Below are 27321 nucleotides of genomic sequence, written 5' to 3'. Positions count from 1 at the left end.
CCACACCCCCTCCCAGGGCCTCTGGGCTATAAATAGTGGGGAGGCTGGGATGCGTGTGCAAGGTTAGCCAGGCCCCCGCACAGACACTGGCCTGGCCCGGGCCTATCCCCTTGGCCTCACCAGGACTCGGGCCCAGACAGGCCTCAGCTTATCACCAGCTCCACTCGCCTTGGTTATATTTAGCTCTGGACCTCAGAGAAAGGTGGGCCAGCCCCTGCGACAGGGCGCCCAGGCCAGGTTCTCTCCTTCTCCCTGGGGGAGGGGCCGCGGCTGCTTATCGCTGTATCTGTAACACTGCGTGTGCCTGGCGCTCCAGGCTGCTTTGTTGGATGAACAAATAAATGACTGATGTTCATGTCCTAGAAACCTGGACATCAAAAACAGAGGCACACAAGGGGGGATGTCTTATAAAACCAAATGCATTTCACTCTATTCAATACAGTCAAGTTTATTCAGGAATGGACCCAAGTCATCATCCTCCCACCCCATTTCTCTTCCCTCCCCCTGATCAGGCATGAAGGCCGCAGCGGGAGAGGGAGAGAGCAGAACATCACAGCCCAGAGGGCGGGCTCCGCGTGCCCCACGTAGCAGCCACCCCGCGTCGGTGGCTCTCGGAGTCCCTGTGCCTGTAGGCGTCCCGACGACAGGCCTCCCCTGGCTCTGCCGTCCTTTACAAGGCAGCCACCTGCCAGAACCCGGGCGGACCATCTCCATCCGTCCTGCTGAGCACCTGGACCCCCGGGGAGGTGGGTCGGCTGGCAGCTGGGCCAGAGCTCAGGAGCCTGGCTGGGTCCTGACACCAGAGCTGAAAGGGCAGACGCTGGCAGCTCTTGGCTCTTATAAAAATGGAAAGAGCCGCTTTTTTACAATGTAGAGAACCGTAGCAAGAAACAGGGCCAGGGCCAGGAAAATGAGCAGCTTGTCCGTCAGCTCTCGGCGATTATATTTTGTGATGAGCTTCCGTCCCAGCTGGATGGTCCCCGACATGGACTTGAATTCTTCGTTGGCGTCCAGGATAGTCCGGGAAGAAGTGACTGAAACATAAGAGGGAGGGAGCCTGACTCAGAGGCTGCAGAGCGGACAGTCCGAAGCTGGCCTGCTGGCCGGGCTCCCAGCACACACACTGCTCTCTGAAGCAAGTTCCCAGAGCAGAGACTGTGAACAGAGACAGCCAGAGTGGAGACCAGGACAAACTTCCCTGGGTCTCACCCGGCTCGAGAGCCGTTGTTTCCTATATACAGTGTCACAGGCCACAGCGGGAAGCCCCAGGTAGACCCCCAGGGAGAAGGGCAGAGAGGCTCTTCCTCACCGTAACCAAGGTTTCCTGCCGCCACCCGGCGCTGCTGAGACCACCCTCCACAAAACCAATCCCGTGACCGCGGACGGCCCCACGAGGTCCATATGGGGACAGAAGCTGGAGGGTACCAGGCCCTTTAACCTGTGGGGGCGCCCTGCCAGGACACCTGACGGCCAGGTCGCTCTCTGTGGGATCAGGAAAGGCAGGGCTTGGCCCTGCCACCAGCCCTCACACAAGCAAGTCCTTTGGTCCCGGGACACGGCTGTAGCTTTAAAGACGGAGGGCCTGGGCTTGGACACCAAGTGACACCTACCAGGAGGCACTTGTCCCCTCAGGGTCGCTGTGCCCGGGAGTCAACTTTACCGCTGAGCATGGGTACCTGGGCCTGCCACTTGGGAAGAGGGTTACCTGGCACGATTCCCCCACAAAGTAAAGCAAGGCGTCACCGGACGCCACAGAAGGCAACCTCTGTTACGTGGACAGCGAGCGTGAAAGAGGCGTGTGAGATGCTTCCATTCATGGAAGAAAGAGGCGGATGATACCACCTAATTTGTGGTGCCATCCCTGCTGGAGACCACAGATCGATACAGAAGCAACTGGGAGCCGTGGGCAGGGCAGGCAGCGTGGACGGGGCGGGGCAGAGGGGCCTGGGGCAGGTGCCCGTGTCCCGGGAGCAGCTTCCCCTCCAGCCCGGCGTTACCCAGTGTCTGCATGGCTTCCTCGCTCTGCTGCACCTGCTGGGACATCACCCGGCTGATCCCCATGAGGTTCTCGGTGATGGTGCTGGACGTCTGCGCCAGGTTCTCTTTGGCGGTTTTCCTAGGAGTCCAGAGGAGGAGGAGGAAGGTCAACAAAAGCCTGGCTGCGGGGAAGCCCGTAGGCGAGGGAGACCCATGCTTCAGTCTCTCACGCGCATGCCTGTTTGCTGCATGTTCCTGGTCGTGCCCAGGAGTGTGCTGAGCCTCTTAACGACGGCCAGCAGGGCGTCCGGCTGCCTCTGCAGCAGACACAGATACCTTTGCCTCAAGAGGTCTCCTCCCTGGAGAAGCTCTGCCTTCTCTAGGTTGTCGATGGCGATTTTGCAGGTGAGATTCGCTTTCCTCCATGACGTCTGATTGCTGGAATCACAAGGGCACGCGTGAGTTTCTGCTGGGCTGACAGTTCCAGTCACAGCAGGTCTTCCCTCCGGCAGGTGTGGTGGGGGAGGGCTCGCAGGGGCGGCCCACGGAGTCCATCCCCACCTCCTGCCGCTTCCCCCTCCTGTTGCCCCAGCAGTTGCAGCAGCTCAGGCCCCGGCACCTCTCGTCTGGACCCCGGCCGCCTCCGGGACAGTCTCTTACTGCCTGCAATGTCCCTGTTCCCGGGCAGCCCGAGGGAGAGTCTGGCCTTGGCACAGCTCTCTCTGCAGCCCACATGGCTCCAGACTTCAGGGTAACCTCCGATCCCCAGCGGGGCACACAGGCCCGGCTCTGCCCAGCTCTCCCCACTTCACTGCTCTGCCCTGCACGCGGTGGGCTCTGCCCCACGAGACCTGCCTCACCCACGTTTGCATTACCAGCACCAAATTGACAGTTTCTGGCGCCGCTGTTCAGCCAGTATTTGTTGTAAGAAGTAGAAAAATCATCAAAAGGCAGTTCTTCTCAACATTTCTCCAAGGTCTGCTGTTCTTTACGTCCCACAGACAGATCGCGGATGACACAAACACAATGGACCAGCAGGCCGGTGGGACATGATTATCTACATGCGTTACCCGCTCTCCCTGGGAGGGACAGCTCCGACTGGGTGAGCGGCGGCCGGGAGCCAGCAGGGCCGCCTTTGTGGGTGAACCAGAAAAAGCGAGTGGGTCCCTCCGAGAACCAAGCTCGTGCGCTAGAACGCGTAGGCAGCGGGCTCATACCCACCGCGCTCCCCTGAAACATTTCAAGCCACGCGGAGAGTGCGTGGACTGACAGGCGGTCCTCTCCGGCACCCGAGGCTGAGTTTTCAGATTTGTCCCTGACGCCTGACCAGCGGCTGCTATGCCATTTCATGGCTAATGTGTTAAAACATCAGTGACCTTTTCAAACTGTCATTAGCAAGACAGTCTGCGTGCCCCGTGATGCAAGATGAACGAGCAACAGTGCCCGCTCGAGGGGCTCACATTTCCTGTGAAGAAAGACAAGCAAGCCAACATTTACTGTTCGGTGTGACGGGCACGGGCACCCAGGCAGGCCCAGCCCCCACACACCATAGCCAGAGCCTTGACTGACTGCTCGCTCCTCTGCCCTCGACTCCACAACTTTCCGCCCACGCTCAGTGATTCTGTCTGGCATAGCTTCTGTACATTATACGGCGATCCTCCTTACTCAATGTTTGTCATCTAGAGCCCTTGGTGGCCCTGGGAAGCAAAAGGCGTCCTGACACAAAGTATCACTGAGCCAAGCACTTTAGCTCTGGTCACCGCTCACACCTTCCTCCCCACTCAGACCAGCCTCCGGCACACCCCCGGCCTGCACACCCGGCAGCCGAGCGGCCTCCTGACCGCTGGGTGTCAGAAACTCAGCTGCCATCGGGGGGAAGATGCTGGAGCGTCTCTCAAATCAGAAGCAAAGCCGCAGACAAACACGGATATGGCAGAGTCCGACCACCTATGAAGGGTGAAGGGAGCCCTCGGGAAGGCCCCGCAGGGCTTTCAGGGAGAAGAACGGCCCCCGTAGGGCTGGGGAAGGTGATGGAGCCTCACAAAGGCTTTTATTTTTTTTTACATTTTATTTTTATTGATCTCAGAGAGGAAGGGGAGGGAGAGAGCTAGAGACATCACTGATGAGAGAGAATCATTGATCAGCTGCCTCCTGCACTCCCCCCACTGGGGATCGAGTCCGCAACCCAGGCATGTGCCCTTGACCAGAATCGAACCCAGAACCCTTCAGTCCACAGGCCAACGCTCTACCCACTGAGCCAAACCGGCGAGGGGGCCCTCAAATACTTTTGCAATAAAATCCCTCTTATGATTATGGTATAAAAGTCAAAAGTGAAGGGACAGGTACTGTTCCAGACAATTTTGCTGGAAAAGTCCCCCAATTCAATACCAAGAAATAGCACATACCTTCAATTACAGAATCAAGCATTAGCACACAGTCACAATCACCTCAATTTTATATAACATGAGCTTATTTACATGTTCTTGTTTCACTTTTAAGAAAATGGCCCCTTCAAAACTTTCTAAATTTTGGTCCATCTTAAACAGGTTCGCTTTCAGTGGACTTTTTCTGGTACCAATTCTCCTTAGATAAAAAGGACCTATATTATAATAGCAAACTTTTTTTGGTTTTGTTTTAAAAATATAAATACAGTGTAACAAAGCAAATGTAAATGTGCTTTTGTAAACTGTGCCCATTCCACCTACCCAGCAGCCCCTGCGTGCCCTCCCCTGTGAGAATTACTCATCTCCAGAGAACATCCGTCCGAGTGTAAATGACACAATTAGTCCCTGGCCCCCGGTGTCTCAGGCAAACCCAGGGAGCCTCCCAGGAAGCACGAGACCGGCAGAGGCCCCCGGTGGGAGGCCAGCCGCCTACCTGAGCATCTGCTTCTTGTGGTTCTCCACCTCCTGGAGCAGAACCTGCTTGTCCGACTCTTTGTCTTGCTCTTTAGCCAACTGCTCCAGCTCCTTTGGGGGAAAGCAGCTCCGTGTGAAAATCACTGTAAAGCCAATACGAAAACCAGGGAGCACTTCTAGTTCCAGCCAGGCCATAAGCAGCACTGGAAAACCCTCCTAGAGCAGGGCACTGAGGAATGCCCAACATCCCTTTAGATAGAGCCGAGTCGGTAAGAAAATAAGGACAGCCCTAGCTGGTTTGACTCAGTGGAGAGAGTGTCAGCCTGCAGACTGACGGGTCCCAGGTTCAACTCCAGCCAAGGGCACGTGCCCAGGTTGTGGGCTCCATCCAAGTAGGGGGCGTGCAGGAGGCAGCTGATCAATGATCCTCTCTCATCATTGATGTTTCTCTCTCTCTCTCCCTCTCCCTTCCTCTCTGAAATCAATAAAAACGTATTTTTTAAAAAAAGAAAGAAAATAAGGACAATCCCAAGACCCCACAGCGAGGAGGAGCCCAAGACCAGCGCAGACAGCCGCGAGTGGTGCACCTGCCACGCAGCACAAAAATCCGAACAGGAGACAGACCCCACTTAGACATCATGGGGATATCAAAAACCGGATTCTGAGAACTGCCCCGGAAAATTCCTTTGGAAGACAACACGCAGGGCACAGACATGCTGTTTCTGAGGGTCCAAATAGCCAGTTTCTCCACCAGCTCTGGAACAGACTGTCTTCTTGGGTTCAGTTGGTGGCTGGCATCTGGGGCCTTGCAATATGAACAACCTAAGGCTTTACACCCCAGCACCACATGCACGCAGAGCAGGTGCCCAACACCTTCTGAGAGGCGGGCAGCTCTCTGCCACCCTCACTGAAGGCACAGCGCGGAAACACCTACGTTATCCACACCGGTACTTCTCACTGTTGTGTTTTGAGATGGCACATATACCATAGTCGCATTCAGGAGTGTATATGTGCATATGATGCAACTGGTGATTACAAAACAGAGGGGAGGAGGCTGGGCAAAGCGACAGCGTCAAAAATTTACCCAGGAGACACTGGTGATGGACTGGGGTGAATGGGTTGGAGAGTGGGAGAGAAAAGAAAGTAGTTCAAGTGACCGCAGAGCTTTGAAGTTGAAAAATTCCAAGGACAATGGCGTCCCTGCCACCGTCTGTCACAGCTGGCTGTGCGCTGCATGCCTAAGTTCCTAGCAGTGACCTGGATAGCCGGTTAGTACAGCTCCCTCCCTGTCTACACGTTTAGGAAGAGCCTGGACAGCTCTCCGGCAGAGGTCAGTCCCAGGACCGAGCCCCCCTCCTCGTTCCCCCTTCCTTAGCATCTCAGTTCTTGGCATCTCAGTTCTGCGCTGCTCACCTGTATTCTGTGCCGCAACTGTTGAAACTTCTCTTTCACTTTAGCATTCAGTTCAGTAAGTGCACTTAATGGTCCTGAACAATCTCGAATATCCTAGGAGACATTGAAGAGATGAGGGGGCCTTTCTCAGGGCAACGAAAGAAAATGACACCATCAGTACAGGGAGAGCTGGCTTACGCCACAGCTGAGGTTGGCCCCCCGACCGTATTTCAGCCTGGTCTTTGCTGTTTACCTCTGCAACACAAGCAAAGACATTATAATTTACACTTTTCTCATCCCTCTTTAAATTGATTGTGAATAGGTAACATGAAAGCATAGAGAGAAACGCAACTCTGTCTTGACTTATTAGTTCCTGAAGTTTAACAAAACGCCACCTGGCAAGTCTGAAAGCCTTAAAGTAGCTTGTGTATTCAACTAAAATGTAAATCCAAAGCAGAGGCTACTCACTTGAGACCTTTGGAAATCGGGGCGCTGAATTCCGGGCATCAGATGACAAGATTAGCTTCAATCTGATTTTACAAACCACCTATTATAGAGCGCAGTGTTCGTAGACAGACTCAAGGGTAGGTTTAGAATTCGTTTCTGGACAGTCAGAATTAGGGGAGCCAGGTTTTAGAGCAGGCCCTAGAGCCAGACTATGCGGATTCAGATTCTAGCTGTGTTATTTATTAGCCGTGCAACCTCGAAAAAAAAATCAATTGAGCTCTGAGCCTCAGTTCTGTCCCTCATCGTATCACCTACTGCAGAGAGTCCCAGGGGTCCTCAAACTACGGCCCGTGGGCCACATGCGGCCCGCCGAAAACATTTATCCGGCCCGCCGGGTGTTTTTGCCGCCGCTGTGTGCATAGGAATTTGTTCATAGTTTTTTTAAAAACTATAGTCCGGCCCTCCAACGGTCTGAGGGACAGTGAACTGTTCCCCTGTTTAAAAAGTTTGAGCACCCCTGGGAGACCATGTATGTACAGAAAGCATTTAGCAGAGGAACTGAAGCACAGTAAGAGTGCCATGAACCTAGCTATGATCGCTCGCTCTCATCAGATTTCAGAACTGGCCCGGCACTTGGTGGTGTACACACGGGAGAAGGGGAGTGTAAATGTTTGCATTAAAACTTCCTCACTTGTTCTCTGGCTTAATCATTAAATCGCCCTTCCTGGCAACTCATTCGGTTTATTTTGCATCTGATTTCGGGAGTGGTGGTGGTGGTGGTGGTGGGAGGCCCTACTTTCCTTCACTTTTTGTCCCCGCTAGTTGCAAACTCGGAATCTACATCTGATGTTTAGTAACATTTATTGGAAATGGAAACGATTTGCCTAAAACCGAGGTTTAAAACTCTTGGTTTCCTTCTTGCTAAACGTAAGGAGCTGCGTTTACATTCCTACCCCCTTGCGTGTGCCAGCTGGTTTATTGCACTATTACCTTCTACCCCTCAACGAACGGCTCAAGGAAGCTAACGCACCTGGGTGCCCTGAGTCCCTTCTCGGGGTCCCAGTTTTGCCACCACCCGCCTTCAGCTTCAGGCCTCGCCACTTGACTCGGTGTCCTCATTTCCTAAATCACATCTAGGGTCCGGGTGACGTTCATTTCCCCCGGTGCCGCCCCTGCCAGGCGGCCTTGGGGGCCACGGGCCAGGGGCCCAGAGGAGCTGGCCAGCAGGGGGCGAGGCTGAGGCCTCCGGACGCCCCCCAGCGGAGGGGGCGGGGCTCCCTATGGGGGCCGGGGGGCCGCCGGGGGGGCCGGGGGGGGGCCCGGCGGGGCCACAAAGGGGAAGCCTGGGCAGGGGCGAGGGGCATGGGGGTCCCGGGAAAGGGCGAGCCAACGCCACCCGGATGGAGGCTCAAGGCCAAGGGTCAAGGGGAAGGGGCCAAAGGGGGTCGGAGAGGAGGGAGCCGGCCATAGAGCGGGGCCAGCGACCAGAGAGGGAGACCGGGCCGAGCGGGGGAAGCTCGGGAGGGAGCCCGCGGGCTCACAGGAGGCCAGCGGCGCTCGGGTTTAGGGCAGCCGAAGCCCAGCCCCGGGAACCAGTACCTGGATAAGCGCCTTCACCTCCAGGTCGAATTTGACAATCTCTTGGTTACAGATCCGGACGTGGACATCTTGGGCAGCCGCCATGTTGGAGACGCCGGCTACGGGCAGCGGCGGTGGCCAATTTCAAACGCGTTTCCGCGCCGCACGGCCTCGCGCCAGCGCCCCCTAGAGGCCGGCCCGAGGCCCGCGAGGGCGGCGGCGCCGAGTCCAGGACTTCCCTCGGCACGTGGGGGGAATTCAGCCTCGCCTTGTCGTGTGGTCCTAGGGAAAAACAAAACGGAGAGGAAGAGGAGGGAACATCAAGAACACTTCCACGATGGCCTCTCCCCATCTCCCGCAGGCCAGCCATTCTAAGGATGACAGATTTTTTTTTTGCATAGAGAGGGGGGGAAAGCAAGCCTGGAAAAGTACCAGTTGGGATGTCCCTGGAAGGTGGCATTGACAGTGTTTTCTATTTCTTTAAGCTTTCTTGTATGTTTCCGATTTGACAGTGAACCCACATCCCACCTCTGTGGCCCAGTCCCCCCGGGGGCCACCTGGTGGGAAGCGCAGGGTTGGCCGGAGGACTCAATGGGATGAGAGGGGGGGGGGGGGGGAGCACCCAGCGAAGCGTGGGAAAGTGGCCTGGGCCGGAGCGCATGCGCACTGGCTGCTGTTACTACATTATACTGACATTTTGGAGCACTTCCTGTGTGGCAGGCTCTTAGTACTACGTGCTATATGTGTATCATCTAACTTAACTCTCACGACAGCCCCAGGAGGTAGAATTATCCCCTTTTTACACGCGAGGAAACCGGCACCGGGAGTGACGACTGGCCCAGCGCGAACGGAATTGCCAGGTCCAAGGGCATGGGCATTTGAAGTTCTGGCCCTCGCCACCAAACCGCTCTTCACAGAGGCCTGACCTGTGGGAGTTTACACTCCCTCCGGCATGCCTGCTTCCCACGGCCTGGGCAGCATGGTGTGTTCAACACTGGGATGTTTGCCGATCTGATCAAGTGAAAAATGCCGTTTTTAAAATCTGCACTTCTCTTCTCGTGAATGCGGTTGAGAATTATTTGTATTTATTGTCTGCTCATGTCTTCATTGGGTTGGTCTTTTTCCTGTCAATTCCCGGGAGCTCTTTATTTACTGAAGGATTAGCTCTTACCTATGAGCTTTTTTCTTAGTCTATGGAATTTTTAATTGGCTGTTTTTTAACCTTAGAGCCTGCCACACAGGAAGTGCTCCAAAAATTGTTTAATTTTTGTTTCACATAGAATTTATCCATCTTCTTTTATGACTCCTGGATTTGGGATCCAAGTTAGGGAAGGCCTTCGCCCACCACCAAGAATTGTTTCTATGATTTCTTCTGTGTGTTTTTTGTTCTGTTTTTTACATATAGGTCTTTACCAAAATGTATGGTGACTTATTGGTATGAAGTATGGAGCCTTTACTTTTTCCAGAGGGGGGTTACCCAGTTGTTCCAACACTATTTTCTGAATAATCCATTTTTTTTCTCACTGGTTCGGGATGCCACATTTACATACTACATTCTTAAGTTTGAATGTATTTCTAGTCTGTTGACCTACCAAGTCATTCATGCACCAAAATGCCACTTTTAATTATTATAGTTTTGTGTGTCTTAATATCTGTTGGGGATTAACCACCAGTTGCTTTGCCCCCAGTAGCTCCCACCTGTAATTTTTCCTATGTGAACTGATGTTAAAGTTTGTTTTTTTTAACCCCATTGGTATGTCCTTACTGGGACAGCATTCACTTTTCTATTTAATGCAGGAAGACTGACAACTTTGTGTTACTGACTGCTCCTGTTCAAGAACTTGGTCTATCTTTGCATTTGTTCAAGTTTTCTGTGTCCTTCATAGTATTTTCAAGATTTCTTTGGACCTTGAACATTTCCTGTTAACTCCTGGCTGTTATTTTAAGATTAAAACTTTTTAAAGAGATGGAGGTTGGCATTTTTTCAGGTCAAACGTTCTGGATCCTCTAACAGACGCTCCCTATTTAGGACAGTGAAGAAGCCTGAAGTTGGCCAGCAGATCTGCCCGAGTGACCTTGGGCCCCTTTCACATCCTGCTTCTTGCTGCAAATTCCTATGCAATCGACAGTCTCCAATTGCCTCTCTCTGCAAGTAAAAAAGAAAATCCAGCCCCTTTTCTCCACCCTCCCACACAGTCCCCCTTCTAACAAAGTGATCCAGTTCTAAGCCCGCCAGCTAGAAGCCATCTTTGAGGGATAGGTATGCGATCTGGGGACCCACAGTCCCATTACAACTGCCAATGCTGTTTTGTTCCCTTCGTCTTTCCCCACTGATCCTGAGGCTAGCTTTTGGTTCCTCCACCTGCTACACTTGGGCTTTGGTTCTTCCTGGTTTTCAGATTCTAAGCCCTTTATTTCCCAACAGTGCCTGCGACACAGCCTGGTCCCTTAGAGATGAACATGAATCATCTCACGTCGGCTGGGTCTGGGTCTGGGTGAGTCCCCTCCTCTAAGTCTAGTCTGATGACTACCCACCTCGCTGGGCCATTGAGAGCAGCCGCTGGGTTCCCTGATGGGACAGCACCTGGCGGGGGGCGGCTTCCTGGGCACCACCCTCGCCTTCTAGGACTTTAACTCCTCCTTGCTGTTCTGAACCTTCCAGTCGAGACACTACAGTATTTCCCAACCAGTGTTTTTCTTGGTGGCTGAGGAGCTCTCCTGGTTCCCCATCAATGTCGGTGAACTGCAGACCACTCCCAGAGGGTTAGTTTCCCGAGAACTGCACTGACCTGGCTCCCCCAGCTCCCGGTTCCTGGGCCACGGCAGAGGCTCCCATGAGGGGCGGTCTCAAGAGATCAGGTCCTGAAGCAGAACGAGTCCGTGCGAGGCCATGTCCATCTGCTTCCTGACAGGCTCAGTGTCACTCAAATGGAGCAAAGAGGGCTTCTTCCAGGGCCCAGGCACTCAGGCTGGTCAATTCTCTGACACCCCGCTGACGTGGCACCTGCGTCCTCACAAATACTTGGGTGGTAACATGCCTAGAGCCCTCTGCGCATGTAACAACTCCTGTGTTGTTCTGCGATCCTGTTCGTAGCTGCCTGTTCAGCAGGCCGGAAGTTCCTGCGGTCTCTCGAGTCTCCTTGGAGCCCAGCACCTAGCACAGGCCCTGGCAGAAGGAACACTGCTGTGATGGTGTTCACTCCCGTCCCGGCTCAGGCTCTGTGTATTCTTACTTAAATTATTAAACATGCAAACGTTTGAGTGAGAAGAGACTCAAAATATTTTATTTCCCACAGAGAAATCGCTTGCCCAAAGAATCGAAGAGGAATAAGTATAAACAAAACTATGCTCTGAGCTATGAAAAATGCCAATGTTTATCAATACATCTACGTAACAGCTCAATGTTCCTCCAGGTCCTCGCTGCCTCTAGCTGGGAATCCCCTGGCAGTGGGTCACCCTGAAGAGGACACCGTTACCTTGGTAAGCCTCAAAAAAGCCAGAGACAGGAAGGGCGAAAACATGAGGCCAACAATTCAAAACCTTTTCATCTTTTTTTTTTTTTATTTTAAATTACAAAGGATGTTGCATACACAGATGAGTCTGTATCTGACTAGAAGTGCCGAGGGGTTGGAAGGTGACAGAGAACAAAGGCAACATTGGAATTGCCTTTTCTTCTGAAAAGAAAAACTGCACAACTATTAACCAACATTTAATAGAATAAATTTTAAACAGCTCATGCGTCAACAAGATAAAATTCTTTCTAGACAAAAGACAAGACTGAATCCAATAAAGTTTCATAGCTCCAGTTGTGGGGGTTTGGGGACAGGGGAACAAAACGACAGAATCTGATAGCATTACAAACAGGATCCTATGCGGCTATGCAAGAGAGGTGGCCACATTGCATGAACAAATGCTCTGAATTCTTGCCCTTCCGCTCCTCTGTGACTTCTTATGTGCGGTCAGCCCTAGCATCACTTAACCACCAATGCTAAGTTACAGGACGAACCCTAGGGACAGAAGGTCAGAAAGGCAGGCAGTGGAATACAGTGTCATAAAAATGTGCTGGGAAGGCAGATACAGTACACACATACACATTTCTGTTATTTGGTTCTGGAAAAAAAAAGGGCGAAGGGCAAGACACAGTAATCAGTCCCGCTCCCATCCACCTGGACGTTAGTGAACGACACCACTGTGTTTACATCGTTATGAAAGAGGCAAACCTAGTTCACCTAGAACTTGGCACACGGTTCTGCACTGGTCACCGACAAGTCTCCAGAATACTATTTGAAAGTAGTTTTAAGGTTCTATTCCCTCACGACTACCCCCAAGTCTTTCTCTTCTAAACGAAAATGGCAGTTTGGCAGAATTCAGTTCCTAGGTGCAATGTCTACAACGTCATTCAGTTTAAGCATGAGGATTATGCTTCAACACATAACCCTGCCTGCCTATTGAAGCGTTCCACATTCAGTAGTACAGTTCATCATCTTTCCCCCACACGCTTATTCCTTAAAACGAAACCACCATCCCTACGGCTGACGGTCATTGTTACATCCCAATGTGTTTGAAATATTAAAAAAGCATGGAGTCATCTTCTCATAATGCCCTTATTAAGATTACAAAGATTACAAAAGAATCCACAAGTATTACGGCACTGTGTGAGACGTATTTGTCATGATTCAAGGGAAGAACAAGACTGGAGTTTTGTGCAAAGTCGTGGAAATGGCCTCAGTTCCATGGGAAATGGTATTCCACAATAGACTTCACTAGAAGGGTAACTGAAACCTTTTACTTTAACACTGAAAGCATAATTCAATGCATTCTCAAAATTCAAGTTTCAAGATTTGGAGAGATGCTAACATTCTGTTACATAATGAACTAGAAAATACTTAAACAGAATTTCAGGAAGACTATATAAAGAAAGGGAACCTAAGTTTTTGTTAATTCCTGCTGAAGGCAACTTGAATTCGTCTCTTAGAAAGTGAACTAAATCTTAGCAGCTAAAATATTTTTAAATGTATGGAATAAAGAAAAGCACATCCATTCTTGACATTTTGGTGAATAAACTAACAGCTTTATTAATGAAGGCAAACATCAGATAATTGTATGAGTATTATATATAAAAAAAAAGAAATCCAAACTAACAGCATTGTATTTCAAAAGTACTGTACTTCTGTTTCTTTTAAAGAGACTTGTCATCTGTTTTATAAAACAAACAAAACGGGTACTCTTCTAAAAAATTCTGGAAAAATGAAAGAGTTAATTTCAAGCTGATGAATGGAACACACCTTTCTTTAAATGCAGACTATTGCGAAGGAGCAAATAAAGTCAAGCATCAGAAAGAAGATGTATGACAAATTCATGAAAGGCAGAAAAGAGGGATGTAGTGAAATTACTGCTAATCTTTCCCCCCCATATTCAAAGACCATTCAAAACTGGTCTTTCATACAAATATAAAATAACTCTAAAGAGAGGGAATTTGAAACCGTACCCATCTGAACTCCTTCATGATGTTTTTGTAATAGCTCTGATTCTCTTACCAAAAAGGTCAAAGTGAAAGACTGAGGAAGTGGAGGGAATGAAGACGTTTTGTTTTCATGTACAAGTAAGGCACAATATAAAGCCACATCATAATCTGTCATGAAGAATATAGGAAGGGACAAGAATCATACATGGTACAGTAGAACAAGCAATCGTATTGACTGAAAAAGTGTGGCACCCAATTCAAAACTTAGACAAGATCTTAACAAGAACAACTGGACAGCATGCTTTCATATGGAGACAAACTCTACAAAGATCCAGTGTATCGAAAACGAGGAAGAACTTTTTTGTGTTTTTTTTTTGTTTTGTTTTTAAATCATAGTAGTACTAGGTCAACGTTCCTATCATTGCTTTTGGAACAAGGGTTCACTGGAGGTGAGTTCACAATGCCTTCACTGAAGTAGGGTTCTGGACTTCATTATGACAATCTGGATACCATGTATGAACACAGAAAGCCGTCAGAGAGCTCTTCCCTAACGGTCTTCACCCAAAAACACATGCCACAATTTCAAAAACAGAACATGTACAATTGCTGGGGTTTTTACATTACCCTCATAAGCTCTGTTTGTGTGATACACTAAACGGATATATTTAATGACAATAGAGGAAGCAGATTATTACTGGCATTAAAGTACAACCATTTCTAGACGGTTTTAAATGCCACAGAGTCCCCTGGTTAAAATGTAAAGCTGCACAGCTTGCCTATGTCATCTTTATGATAAGTTAAACAGCAAGAGGATTTAACTTCCACTCTACATTTTACTGCCAGGTTTTTATTGAGATCAAGTATCGCTGCAGCATTCTGACCAGCCCAGATTTAGCAGCAAATGGCAGGAATCATATAAAATGCATTTTTTTTTAACAAAGTGCTTTTCTAAGATATACATACATATATAAATAGGTACAAAATAAAGTGTCAACATTAAAAAGCTCAACTATTTAAAAGCTTTTAACTATTTAACTTAAGTAGTACATATAAAACACTGAAATGCAAGGATATGGAATCTACTAAACAGATTCAAAGTCTTTTTTGAAATGCAAGACCAAAAAATCAAATTCTGGTTTGCAGAGAGGAAAAAAGTATCAAAAACCAGAATTTCTAACAGAGCAGCTAGAAAGGGGCAATTTTATAAACCTCATCAGTTGAATCTCTATCATGAAGTGATTTTCACCTGATTGCAAAACTGCCAGATTTTGGAATACATTTTAATTTGCCAGACACACTCTGCCAAAACTTCATATACTTCCAAGTTACAAACTTATGCTTTGCCTTCTCCCACTGAAAAAGGAAACACTTTAAACAATGAACTTATATACTCTATTCAACCATCGATCTGAGCTTATCATCAGTTCAGTGTGAATGCACTAAGCAGGTACATTTCCACCCAGCACACAGGAAATCTGGTGCATCACAGTTCATAATGTCAAAGAAGCTTGGTAAGCATCGCTCAGACGTTGCTGCGTGTTTTAGATCCAAACCTTTGTAAGCTATAGCTTCATGTGCTGTCACTTACAAATGGACGGGGGTGAGGTGAGTAAAAGAAAATGAAATACACTATACAGACAAAATATAACTAAATAATAAATTCTCCGACGGGTAATGGAGAAACAGATACTCTCCTAGCAGCTAAGTCTGAAATTTTTGGTATTATTTTTTTCTGGTTAGGTAGGAATTTTTTTTTTAAAGTATAGTTTTTTCAGACTTCAAACCACAAGATTTGAGAATAAAACAGTGAGAGAGACAGGATGGAAAGGTCTGTGGAAAGGGTTATAATGTTGCCTGGACAAAGAAATTTCTCCTCCAGAGATGAAGCTTTAACATAGTTAAAACACTGGCTATGAAGCTGTTTTATGGGAGCAAAACAGAGCACCTAAAAACTAAACGTGTTAATATTTCTCAGTTCCAGAAACTATAAAAGTCACATGTAAGTCTGAAGAAGCTAGTTTGAAAATACCTGTACAAAAATATAAAAATCTATAAATTTTTTTTGTTTTTGTTTTAAGCTTGTGTTGATCTTTGAAAATATTACATGCACAATAATACATCGATTGGAAAAGTGGCAACTAAAGAATTAGATATTTTTAGCTTTTCTCTTTCTTTACATATATATATGTACATAATACAATAAAAATAATCTGTATTTTGGTTGTTTGGTGGAAGTATACTAAATAACCTTTAAATTTTCCAGGCCAAAAACTATTTTATCAATAGCTTACTAAAATGAAATATATTACAATTTCCTACAATAAGTGCAGAAATAAAAAGACAGACACCTAAATGGCCACCAACTTATCTACTATGGAAGCGAACTAGAGGAACAGCAAAATAATATTTATATGTGTGGATGCTCCTTCTGTAGATAATTGGACCCAAACAGAAATAAAATTCACAGTTCAGTAAGATCCCTAACCCTGACCTTTTCATTTTCTTTTTTTCTCCTTTTAGTCATACATTCATACAGTATCATGTAAGCTGTGCAAAACTTTACTTAGACTGGCAGTTTGCCATATCAGTTGCATTTGTCTTTGGTACAAAAAATAAAACAATCGTAATAATGTGCAAGTATTTGTCTTCTTCCGGTCAAGTACCGAAATATGAGTTTTCTAGAGCCATCTTTTTTTTTGTTTTTGTTTTTGTTTGTTTTTGTTTTTTTATACAATACATAGACTCTGTGGCATATATCTACATTTCAACATAGTCCTATATACATTCAAAAAATCTGAAAAAGAGTTGCAACAAAAAAACATTTAAACCCCATAATTTTTCCATCTATATATCTTGTTTTTCCTCATTAGGGTTTTCATCATACAAAATATTACCAGTTTTATAGTTTCCCCAAAATACAAGGCACAAAGAATATGCTTTTTTTTCTTACTTGCACAGACATATACATATATATGTGTGTGTGTGTGTGTGTGTGTGTACACACACACACACACACACACACACACACACACACCATATTGAGCTCGGAAAATGAATATCTAATATGGCACACGGGCATGAGTGCTGGATTGTGCCATGTACAAGTGACATTAATGGTTGTGGAAAATTCGAACAAAAAGCAATAATTCTAAAAACAATCTAAACTGTTTTTTAAAAATGCTTCCTCGATTTTTGTGTGTGGTTCAGAGCATAAACCTGCCACAATATATGGCATTTACTAATATCTTCACCCCTCCAAAATGTTTTTCTTTAACAGATTTTTGAAATCTGTATCTAAACATTTAGTTAAATATACGAGTTTCAATTCTGATGCCAGTAGCAGTTGTAACCATGGTTTATGCTCTGAAAATGCAATAATCAAGTATTTTGGATCATGCGTCGCTTATGCTACTTAGTTCTTAAAACAATGTAACCTAATTGTAAATGTGTACATAATGCCAAACTGACATGCAAAACAGAATGAAAATTTACAATGAATAACATAACAAACTCAGACATTTCTGACCAGTGGTCCAATGAAGCTGATTACACTTTTGATGCTGGTATCCTTAGTCCTACAAGGCCTCCGGTGGGGTTGCCTTCTGCGGTCTTCTCTAACACTTGGTTAACAAATTCTGAGGTTTGCCCAGCAACTGGGAGGCCTGAGGGAAAGAACAAAAAGGTGCACTTAGACACAGAAAGGAGAGGGCATTGGTGGGAGTGTGCTGGCCCTCAGCTGACACGGGTCCCTGGTGAGTGCTCTGCTCCTAGTTACTGCAGCCCAGAAAATAATTCCACAATTAAATTGGAGCCCACAATTTTAAGATTAAAAGGTCAAATCAAGGATGACCATAAAGAATAGTTAATCAACATTTTAAAGTGGGGTAGATGACAAGTAATAACAGCCCAAAAGACAAAAATGCAGAGCTTGCAAATTATCAGACCATACAAAAATGGAACTATAAAAATGGATCATACAGTGAATGACATGGGAAAGGCAAAAAAATTAAAAAGCCATATGAACAAATCCTAACAGATCTTTAATGACAGAACTCAAACCGAACATATATCAAGAATAAAGATGAGCTAAACTCACCTATTGGAGAAAACTGCCAGGTTCACTAACAAAGAAAATGCAACTATGTATTATACATAATAATCTAAGAGTGAATTTTATGGTATGCAAATCAAAAATTAAATTAAATTTTAAATGTGTTTTTAAAAGAGATGTATCTATGTTCAGTGATTCAGAAAGATAGAAATTAAAAGGGTAGGCAAAGGGATATCAAGCATATACAAATAAATAGTAAGAAAGCTGCATTCATGATTATAGTATCAGTTAAGACCGAATTCACAATGATAAAGACTATATTCCATCATTAAGACCTAGCCGTAGGAATCTTATTCAAACGGCCCAGCATTCAAAAGCAAGACCACAGAAAACAGAAGACACTGAAGCACCTTAGAGGGGCTTTGCTCCGTGCTACATTACGTAGACGGGACACCCCTACAGAAATAAAAAGGAAAAGAAGACAAGACCTAACTAAGAACATCTAATAGACATGTACTAGAATCTTACTATAAAATAGAAAATACATCTTCTTTTCAAAAGCCTACAAAACATTTAAAAGTGTAATGATATATTAGGTAGCTATAGAATCTCAATAAATCACAAAAAATAGAAGTTAATAATAAAACTAAGAAATAATGAACCCCACCTTCTGGAAAATTTTTAATCTCTCTCAAACAATTCTTAGTTCAAAGAGTAAATCAAACCTAAAGTTACGAAGAATTCAGAAAACAATTAAAATACGACATCAGAATTTATGAAATACAGCTAACATAGAGGTTGAAAGAAATTTCAAAGGCTTTTAATTGTTAATAAGAAGAAAATAAAAAGAAATGAAGTAAGCATTTAACTGAAGAAATGAGAAAAACTAATAAATTCAAGAGCTGGTTCTTTGGGAGATTAAGTAAGACATACTATAACTGGCTCAAGGAATAAAGAGCACAATAGGTATCAAATAAAAAATAAAAATGGAACACTAGCCACTGATAGAGAGGAAATTACAAAACAAAGGCAATTTTAATACATTGGAGGGCCTGGAGGAAGGGAATAATTTTCTAGGAATATATAAATTATCAAAACAGTCCAGAAAGTTATAATCTAACTGACAAATTATCATAGAGGACATAGGATGTTTTCTAAGTTAATTACCAAAAAACCCACTGGACCAGATAGTTCCAAAGAGTGTTCTACCAAACCTTTAAAAAAAAGAAACTGTATCCTGGCCAGTTTTGCTCAGTGGATAGAGCGTCCGGCCTGCAGACCAAAGGGTCCCGGGTTCGATTCCAGTCAAGGGCACGTACCTTGGTTGCAGGCTCCCCCCCAGCCTGGGCCCTGGCCAGGGCTCATGCAGGAGGCAACCAATCGATGTGTTTTTCTCACATCAATGTTTCTCTCTGTCTTTCCCTTTCTCTTCTACTCTCCCTAAAGATCAATGGGAAAATAGCCTCAGGTGAGGATTAACAAAAAATTAATTAATTAATTTTTAAAAAAAGAGGTCACCAGTTTGATTCCCAGTTAGGGCACATGATCGGGTTGCTGGCTCAGTTCCCAATAGGGGGCATGCAGGAGGCAGCCAACTAATGTTTCTCTCTCCCCCTCTCCCTTTCTCTCAATCAAAAAAAAAAAAAATCAATAAAAATATACTTGAACAAACAAACAAAAACCCCATAAGCCCATGGAAAATTTAAACAAGTGACAGGAACCCAAAATTCAAGAGGATGGGAAGAAACTACGAAAAGCTGTAAAACCTGCATGGTATCAACAATATCAGTGTTTGTGCGGGATGAGTCAAAAGAAGTAATGGACCTGAGAACAAAAGAAGTCTGAAACAGACAACAGGTGAGTCACCGGAAGGCACAGGAGGCCGACAGGAAACAGCTGGACGGGGAGAGATCTAGCCCAACCGAACAGTGAGTCCGGGGTGCGTGCAAGGAGCCCACAGGAAGAGGAGAAGGGGCTGCAGTGTGTAGCCCGTGTGAATTCAGAAAACTGACCAGCCGTGACTCCCTTGCAGGACAGGAGCCAGAATGAATAAGAATAAAAACTGAGCAAGACAGGGACAATAGATAAGAAAGAATGGTCCAGATAAAATGGCGAGGGACACAGAAGAAATCTCAGGAAGAAAGCTGGCGTGTGCACTAGTGTGACAGGCTGGCCCTGCCGGAGTTCCTCTTCTTGCCCTCACCTGACTGTGGCCTAATGACTCGAATGAATCAAATGAATGCCCTCACACCTTTGCTTTTGTACCAGCTTGACCCCTATGAAGGGCACTTCCCTGGCTTGCTTCTCTCTCGCGCTCTTCCCCACCTGCTTGCTCGGGGCTCCCTTAGACTCCGGCCCTGTGCCTCACTGTGCCTCACTGTGGCCTGCAGTGACTGGTCTCTCTAGGATGGACTTTCTTTCTCTGCTCCTCTCCTGTGTCCTCTCTTGTGGCTGGACATGAATGACCATCTCATGAACAAATGCAATTTTTTTTTTTTACATTAACCGAAAACAGGGGTTTCTGTGAAGTTTGAAGTTAGAAAAGCTATCGTGAACAAAACTTCCTTTTGAAAATTCAAAAAAAAACCTAATTTCACATACAAATAAATAACAGAAAAGTATCAAGGTCAAAATCCCATAAAAAGTAAGACCAAAGAAAATAAGAAGATTGCTACAAACAATAAAAGTGTGTGAAAACTATAACCCATTATTATTTCAAAATGAACTGCAAGACATTAAAGAAAATGATACAAGATATGACAGAACATAATAATGAGAAATAGAAAAACAGAAATAAGACAGAACTCAGAAAAGAATTAGAAATTTAAAAAAAATTAACTCTTGAAATTAAGGCAAAACTAAAAGGAACACAAGGGAGGCCAGGGGATTGTCAAGGGCGGTGAAAAAAGGAGACATATGTAATACTCTTTGTAATACTTTAAACAATAAAACAATTAAAAAATAATAATAAAAAATAAATAAAAGGAACACAAGAGCAAATAAATGTAACAAATAATGCTTTTAAGAGAAACAGAAGTGAAAGGGAGAAAGAATTTTAACATTAAAAATAGGCAAAGAAAAACCAACCCACAGGTAGTAAGTCCTTAAAGAAGAAAACCAAAGCGCGGAGTAAGCCCTACAGAGACTGGGTGCTGGGCTGGGCGGCAGCTCTGCGGCGGGTTCGGGTTCCCGAGGAAGCTTGTCCTTCCTCACGGAAAACACAAAGCTCTGCCTCTGCCTCTGTCCCCGCCAGGACACCCACCGCCTCCAGGTCTCTCCTCTGCTGCTGCTAATGACAATATGACTTGCTCTACGATTCGAAAGCTGTTTTTATGTAATTAATGTATGCGCTCTTGTTTATAAATGCCTGATTTAAAGAGAAAAAAGAGAAAGATTGGAAACTACACACCGAAAGAGCACACTGCACACGAGAATAGCAACCTAAAACTACCAATGCCAAGATACAGTCTAGTAAAAAAGAAAAAGAAAAAAATCCTGTCGACTTCTAGGCAAAAATAGCAAATGACTTATAAAGAAAAAATTAGGCAATTATTAGCTTTTCAACGGCAACACTTAGTGCCAGAGAAAAATGGAGAAACATATGTAACATACTCAAAGAAAGAAAATGAGTCAAGGATTTTGTATCTGGTACAACTGACTTTTAGATGTAAAGGGAATATACAAAGTTATCAACATAGAAGGCCTTTAAATTAAAAAATAAGAAGGCAAAAAGAAACTTTTCTTATAATACTAAATTCCTCCCTTTATTTAACAAAGAAAGACTGAAAAGCATTTTGGAGAACAAGAAACAGAAGGCAGAAATGTACTGAAAGAATATGAAACAAATGCTTTAACGCAAAGAATACGTAATGTAGCCGAAGCCGTTTTATGATGCCTCAGGGTCTTCACAGATCGCACTCTGCCTCAAAGCCCTAGGGATGCTGCTGATCTGTAAGTGATCTGTCCGGTGCCAGCGTTCTCACGCCTGTGCCTGCATTAGCTGCCCGTTCTCCCGGTCAGGGAGCTGTGCCTGACTTCAGGATGCCCACCTCTGTTCCTCCCCATGTTGTATAATCTGTTCAGGGATGGAAATCAGGCAGTCAAGTTTGTTAGAATCCTGTGGCGTTTATTAGAGGTAAAACGAATGGATAAGCACCTTGACTACAGTATAAACTGCAGGCCTGACAGCTCAGAGATCTTTATTTTCCTTTTCCCCAGAGAAAGTTAAGATTGCTAGAAGTTTTTCTTCCTTAAGCATTAAAATAGTGCAGTGATGAGATCTAAGTACATGTGGTAATGGGCAGTAGATGTTGATGAATGATAAATCTCAAAAGACAAAAGTAGGCAGCCAAGCAATGATTCTCTCTCATCATCAATGTTTCTATTTCTCACTTCCTCTCCCTTCCTCTCTGAAATCAATAAAAATATATTTAAAAATAAAATATATATTTAAAAAAAGAGACAAAACTACTTGTAACAAACAGTAACTACAATGAGATCACTTGAGTTTTTTCTTTTCCTCTTGAAACATATATTTTACACTACGTTGTTATTGTTATTAAGTTATCCAGTATTCTTCTTACCAAGAGTATCTTTAATGAGGATTTCAAGCTTCTGCCCCATGTTGGGTCCTTTCTCCTCTCTTGGATTCTGTACTCGGTTTACAATCTCTTGCTTGATGGAGTTGATTACAAACAATAAATTATCTGTAAGACAGAACAAGACACTTGGAGTGTGTCACTAACATAGAAGAATTTGCTTTTAATTATGTAATAACAGATATTCAATTAAAAAATGGAAAATATTTAAGAAAACATTAAGCAGTAATAGTTATAAGCTTTCTTATCCAAGCAGACTAATTTCAAATGATGTGCACTTTTTAAAAAATTTATTTTTATTGATTTCAGAGAGGAAGGGAGAGGGAGAGAGAGATAGAAACATCAATGATGAGAGAGAATCACTGACTGGCTGCCTCTTGCATGCCCCCTACTGGGGATCGAGCCCGCAACCTGGGCATGTGCCCTTGACTGGAATCGAACCCAGGACCCTTCACTCTGCAGGCCAAGGCTCTATCCACTGAGCCAAACCAACTAAGGCTGATGTGCCACTTCTGATAAAACACTGAAGACATGTACCAATGTCCACTATCCTGTAAGCAACTTGCCCTATTTGTCCTCATAGCTTTAAGAACTATGACAGTGCCTGGTATATCGATTCATAAGATCTTGGTAAATGTTTATTAAATAAATCAAACAAAGTCCTTCAAAGACTAAAGATTTAAGAACAAATTTCCCTATCTTAAAAAAAGCTTAAAAAGAGCAGAATTAACCAAAAGTAAATAGAAGGAGGAAAATAATAAAGATAATAGCAGAAATCAATGAAACTGAACACAAACACAAAAGAAAAAGAAAGTTAAAGCCTAAAGCTGGTTCTTTGAAAACACCAACAAAATGGATACCTCCTCCTCCCCCCAATCCCCATCCCCAGCTAGACCAATCAATTATCTATATTTAGAATGAAAAAGGGGTTATTACTTCAGAATCTAGAGCCATTAAAAAGATAAGAAGAAAATGCTATGCGAACAAATTGAACAACTTGGATGAAATGGACAAATTTCTTGAAAACAAGAAGAAATGGAAAATCTAACAGCCTATTTCTAGTAAGGAGTTGAATTTATCAAAAAATATTCCGCCCCCCAAAAAACAGATGGTTTTAATGGCAAATTCTATCAAACATACAATGAAGAAATAAAACTGATCTTAAAGTTTTTTAAAAAGATAAAGATTATGGCTCACTTCATTCCATAAGGCAAGGATAGCCCAAAACCTAAACGTGACAAAGACATTATAAAAAGGAAAAATTATAGACTAATATCCCTACTGAATATAGACATAAAAATCTTTAATGAACTATTTGCAATAGACTCTACTATAAAAAGGGAAATACACCATATCCAAGTAGAGTTTATTAATAATGCACGGTTGGCTTTATATTAAAAAATCAGTTAATGTAATTCACCATATTAACAGGAGAATATGTGATATATTACTAGAAAAAAAAGGATAATACAACATGATTATTCTAATAAATGCAAAAAAATCCCTTATATGACAATACTAAATACCTATTCTTGATCAATGAAACTAGGAAAAAAATTCAACTTACTCCAAATGATAGAGGCATCTCATCTGCAAAAAGAGCCTACAGCCGACATAATTCAATGTGAAAAGTTACTCACCCCCACCCCAAAATTGCAAACCAAGTAATCACCACTTGTGTTCAATGTCCTAGACATTGCAATAGGCAATGAAAATAAATAAAAGGCATAAAGATCAGAAAGGAAGAAATAAAACCTTCCGTATTTAGCCCTGGCCGGTGTGGCTCAGTTGGCTGGAGCATCGTCCCATACACCGAAAGGTTGAGGGTTCAATCCCCAGTTGAGGTGCATTTCTCTCTCACATCAATGTGTTTCTCTTTCTCTCTCTCCCTTCCCCTCTCTATAAAGTCAATAAAAACATATCCTCTGGTGCGGATTAAAAAACACACAATCTTTTCCCTATTTGAGAATGATAATTGCTTCAATAAAAATCCCAGAGCATCTACATACCTACTACTAGAACTAGTAAACAAATTTAGCAAGATAAGATATAAGAATAATACTAAAAAATCCATTTCATATGCATTTATAATCAGCAAAAAGTTTGAAAATAAAGTTTCAAAGATAATTCCATTTACAGCAGTACCAAGAAAATATAAAATACCCAGGAATAAATCTCACAAAAGATATTCAAGCACTCTATTCTGAAAACAATAAAAGAAGATGGAGAGAAATTAAAGAAGCCTTAACTAGATAGAAAGAGATACCAAGTTAATGAATTGGAAAACTCCATTTTGTTAAGATGGTAATTCTCGGAGAACCAAGATGGCGGCATAGGTTAACACCGGAGTTTGCTGCTTTGAACAACTACTTCAAAAGTGAAACTAAAACACGGAACGGACATCACCCAGAACCACAGGAACGCTGGCTGAGTGGAAGTCCTACAACTAGGAGGAAAGAGAAACGCACACGGACACTCAGAGGAGGCGCAGTGGTGAAGTCAAATTCTGAGGTGCGGAGTGCGCGGAGCGGGCTGGCGGCGGAGGGCACGGTTGTCGTTTTCAATCGGGAGGGAGTCGCAGACTCTGAGCACCAGATCCGGGCAAGTCTTTAGGGACCCAGACTCAAACAGGAGAAGCGGGACTGTCTGGCTTCGGTCAGAGCGAGTGCAGCTTTCTCTCCGAGCTTTGCAGCGGGTGCTGGGACTCAGAGAGGCAGAGCCCCTGGAGACAGGACTGAGAGCTGCCATAACTGCTCTCTCTGGCCCACCCTGTTGATCCTGTGCGACCCGCCCCGCCCAAGCCCTGCACAGAGGCATTTGCCGGATAGCCTCAGGCAAAGGCTAGATTAGCACCTAGAGGACAGAAGTTCTCTCACTGCTGACACAGCTGATTCTCATAGCCACTTCGCCTGGAGGTCAAACCCTCCCTGGAATTAGCTACAACAATCAAGATTTAACTATAAGACTGCGAACAAAGACCACTAGGGGGTACACCAAGGAAGCATAACAAAATGCGGAGACAAAGAAACAGGACAAAATTGTCAATGGAAGATATAGAGTTCAGAACCACACTTTTAAGGTCTCTCAAGAACTGTTTAGAAGCTGTCGATAAACTTAATGAGATCTACACGAAAACTAATAAGACCCTCGATCTTATATTGGGGAACCAACGAGAAATTAAGCATACACGGACTGAAATAACGAATATTATACAGACGCCCGACAGCAGACCAGAGGAGCGCAAGAATCAAGTCAATGATTTGAAATGCGAGGAAGCAAAAAACATCCAACCGGAAAAGCAAAATGAAAAAAGAATCCAAAAATGCGAGGATAGTGTAAGGAGCCTCTGGGACAGCTTCAAGCATACCAACATCAGAATTATAGGGGTGCCAGAAGATGAGAGAGAGCAAGATATTGAAAACCTATTTGAAGAAATAATGACAGAAAACTTCCCCCACCTGGTGAAAGAAATGGACTTACAGGTCCAAGAAGCGCGGAGAACCCCAAACAAAAGGAATCCAAAGAGGACCACACCAAGACACATCATAATTAAAATGCCAAGAGCAAAAGATAAAGAGAGAATCTTAAAAACAGCAAGAGAAAGAAACTCAGTTACCTACAAGGGAATACCCATACGACTGTCAGCTGATTTCTCAACAGAAACTTTGCAGGCCAGAAGGGAGTGGCAAGAAATATTCAAAGTGATGAATACCAAGAACCTACAACCAAGATTACTTTATCCAGCAAAGCTATCATTCAGAATTGAAGGTCAGATAAAGAGCTTCACAGATAAGGAAAAGCTAAAGGAGTTCATCACCACCAAACCAGGATTATATGAAATGCTGAAAGGTATCCTTTAAGAAGAGGAAGAGGAAGAAAAAGGTAAAGGTACACATTATGAACAACAAATATGCATCTATCAACAAGTGAATCTAAGAATCAAGTGAATTAATAATCTGATGAACAGACTGAACTGTTGATTATAATAGAATCAGGGACATAGAAAGGGAATGGACTGACTATTCTTGGGGAGGAAAGGGGTGTGGGAGATGTGGGAAGAGACTGGACAAAAATCGTGCACCTATGGATGAGGACAGTGGGTGGGGAGTGAGGGCGGAGGGTGGGGCGGGAACTGGGAGGAGGGGAGTTATGGGGGGGAAAAAAAAGAGGAACAAATGTAATAATCTGAACAATAAAGATTTAATTAAAAAAAAAAAAAAGATGGTAATTCTCTCAAAATTGATTTACACTCAAAGCAATCCAAATCAAATTTCACTAAGCTTTTTCTTAAAAACGCGATACATTAATTCTAAAATTATATGGTCATGCAAAGGACCTAGAATAGCCAAAACAACTTTGAAAGGAAAGAACAAAATTGGAGGACTAGCAAAGACTAACACTACCTGACTTTAAGATTTACTATGAAATACAGTAATCAAGATCGTTTACATAAAATATAGACAAATAGATCAATGGACAGAATACTGAGTTCAGAAGTAGACCCATACATACCCGGTCAATTGATTTAACAAATGCAAAAATATACAGCCACAGAGATGTATATAATTATGGATAAATACATTAACTGAACAACAGAAAGATAGATGCAAACATGTGTCCAAAGAAACACAGACCCAGAAGGCTCCCAGTAGCCCACCACATCCCCTCACAGTGTGAGCCAGCTGGGTTCTAAAAGACATACAAATGCTGTGACATTACAGTAATTACATCTATACATATTCACAGAGCTCAAATTCAAAATGCTTCAACAGTAAGAAAGAAAAGTAGGAAAATGGAGATTTCCATTCCAAGAAGCCAACTATTGTTTCATCTAATTCATGTACCTTGATTAGAAGGCCATTAATAAATAAAAACATCAGTTCGTTTAACAAGTTATAAACTTCACAGCTGGAAATCCTCTTTCTGCCCTCACAAATGGAAACAAGATAATCACGA

The 27321-nt window shown here is 44.3% G+C and overlaps 2 protein-coding genes and 1 long non-coding RNA gene across 14 annotated transcripts in view; all 3 read right to left on the bottom strand.

The window, feature by feature from the left end:
- Positions 1–432: 432 nt before the first annotated feature.
- On the bottom strand, positions 433–8494 carry BNIP1 (BCL2 interacting protein 1). 2 transcript variants are annotated; one of them, XM_059699213.1, is made up of 7 exons: positions 8274–8346; positions 6696–6929; positions 6249–6341; positions 4855–4946; positions 2314–2415; positions 1998–2116; positions 433–1034 (listed from the first exon to the last, which is right to left on the bottom strand). In XM_059699213.1, the coding sequence occupies exons 2-7, from the start codon at positions 6732–6734 to the stop codon at positions 838–840; spliced, it is 642 nt and encodes a 213-aa protein (XP_059555196.1). In that variant the 5' UTR covers positions 6735–6929; positions 8274–8346; the 3' UTR covers positions 433–837. The 2 variants fall into 2 exon arrangements, with proteins under 2 accessions (XP_059555196.1, XP_059555195.1); XM_059699212.1 differs by lacking the exon at positions 6696–6929 and having other exon boundaries at positions 8274–8494.
- A 3299-nt stretch (positions 8495–11793) lies between these two features.
- Positions 11794–27321, bottom strand: part of CREBRF (CREB3 regulatory factor) — a 50233-nt gene continuing 34705 nt past the window's right edge. For 6 of the 11 annotated variants that reach the window (XM_059699200.1, XM_059699210.1, XM_059699201.1 and 3 more), the window contains 2 exons: positions 22351–22473; positions 11823–17378 (listed from right to left, as the gene is read on the bottom strand). In XM_059699200.1, coding sequence (XP_059555183.1) covers positions 17263–17378; positions 22351–22473 — 239 coding nt within the window. In that variant the 3' untranslated portion in view covers positions 11823–17262. Of the gene's footprint in view, positions 17379–21002; positions 21843–22350; positions 22508–27321 lie in introns of those variants that run through there. The other 5 variants (XM_059699202.1, XM_059699205.1, XM_059699204.1 and 2 more) reach the window with 5 other exon arrangements.
- LOC132235975 (uncharacterized) lies at positions 22652–24672 on the bottom strand. Its single transcript, XR_009453130.1, has 2 exons — positions 24179–24672; positions 22652–23340 (listed from the first exon to the last, which is right to left on the bottom strand). It is a non-coding gene; the product is annotated as an uncharacterized LOC132235975 (long non-coding RNA).

The sequence above is a fragment of the Myotis daubentonii genome, chromosome 5 (genome assembly GCF_963259705.1).
Source record: "Myotis daubentonii chromosome 5, mMyoDau2.1, whole genome shotgun sequence".
Classification (NCBI taxonomy): domain Eukaryota; kingdom Metazoa; phylum Chordata; class Mammalia; order Chiroptera; family Vespertilionidae; genus Myotis; species Myotis daubentonii.
Note: the sequence above shows the minus strand (reverse complement) of the source record. Positions and strands in the feature narration are given on the sequence as shown.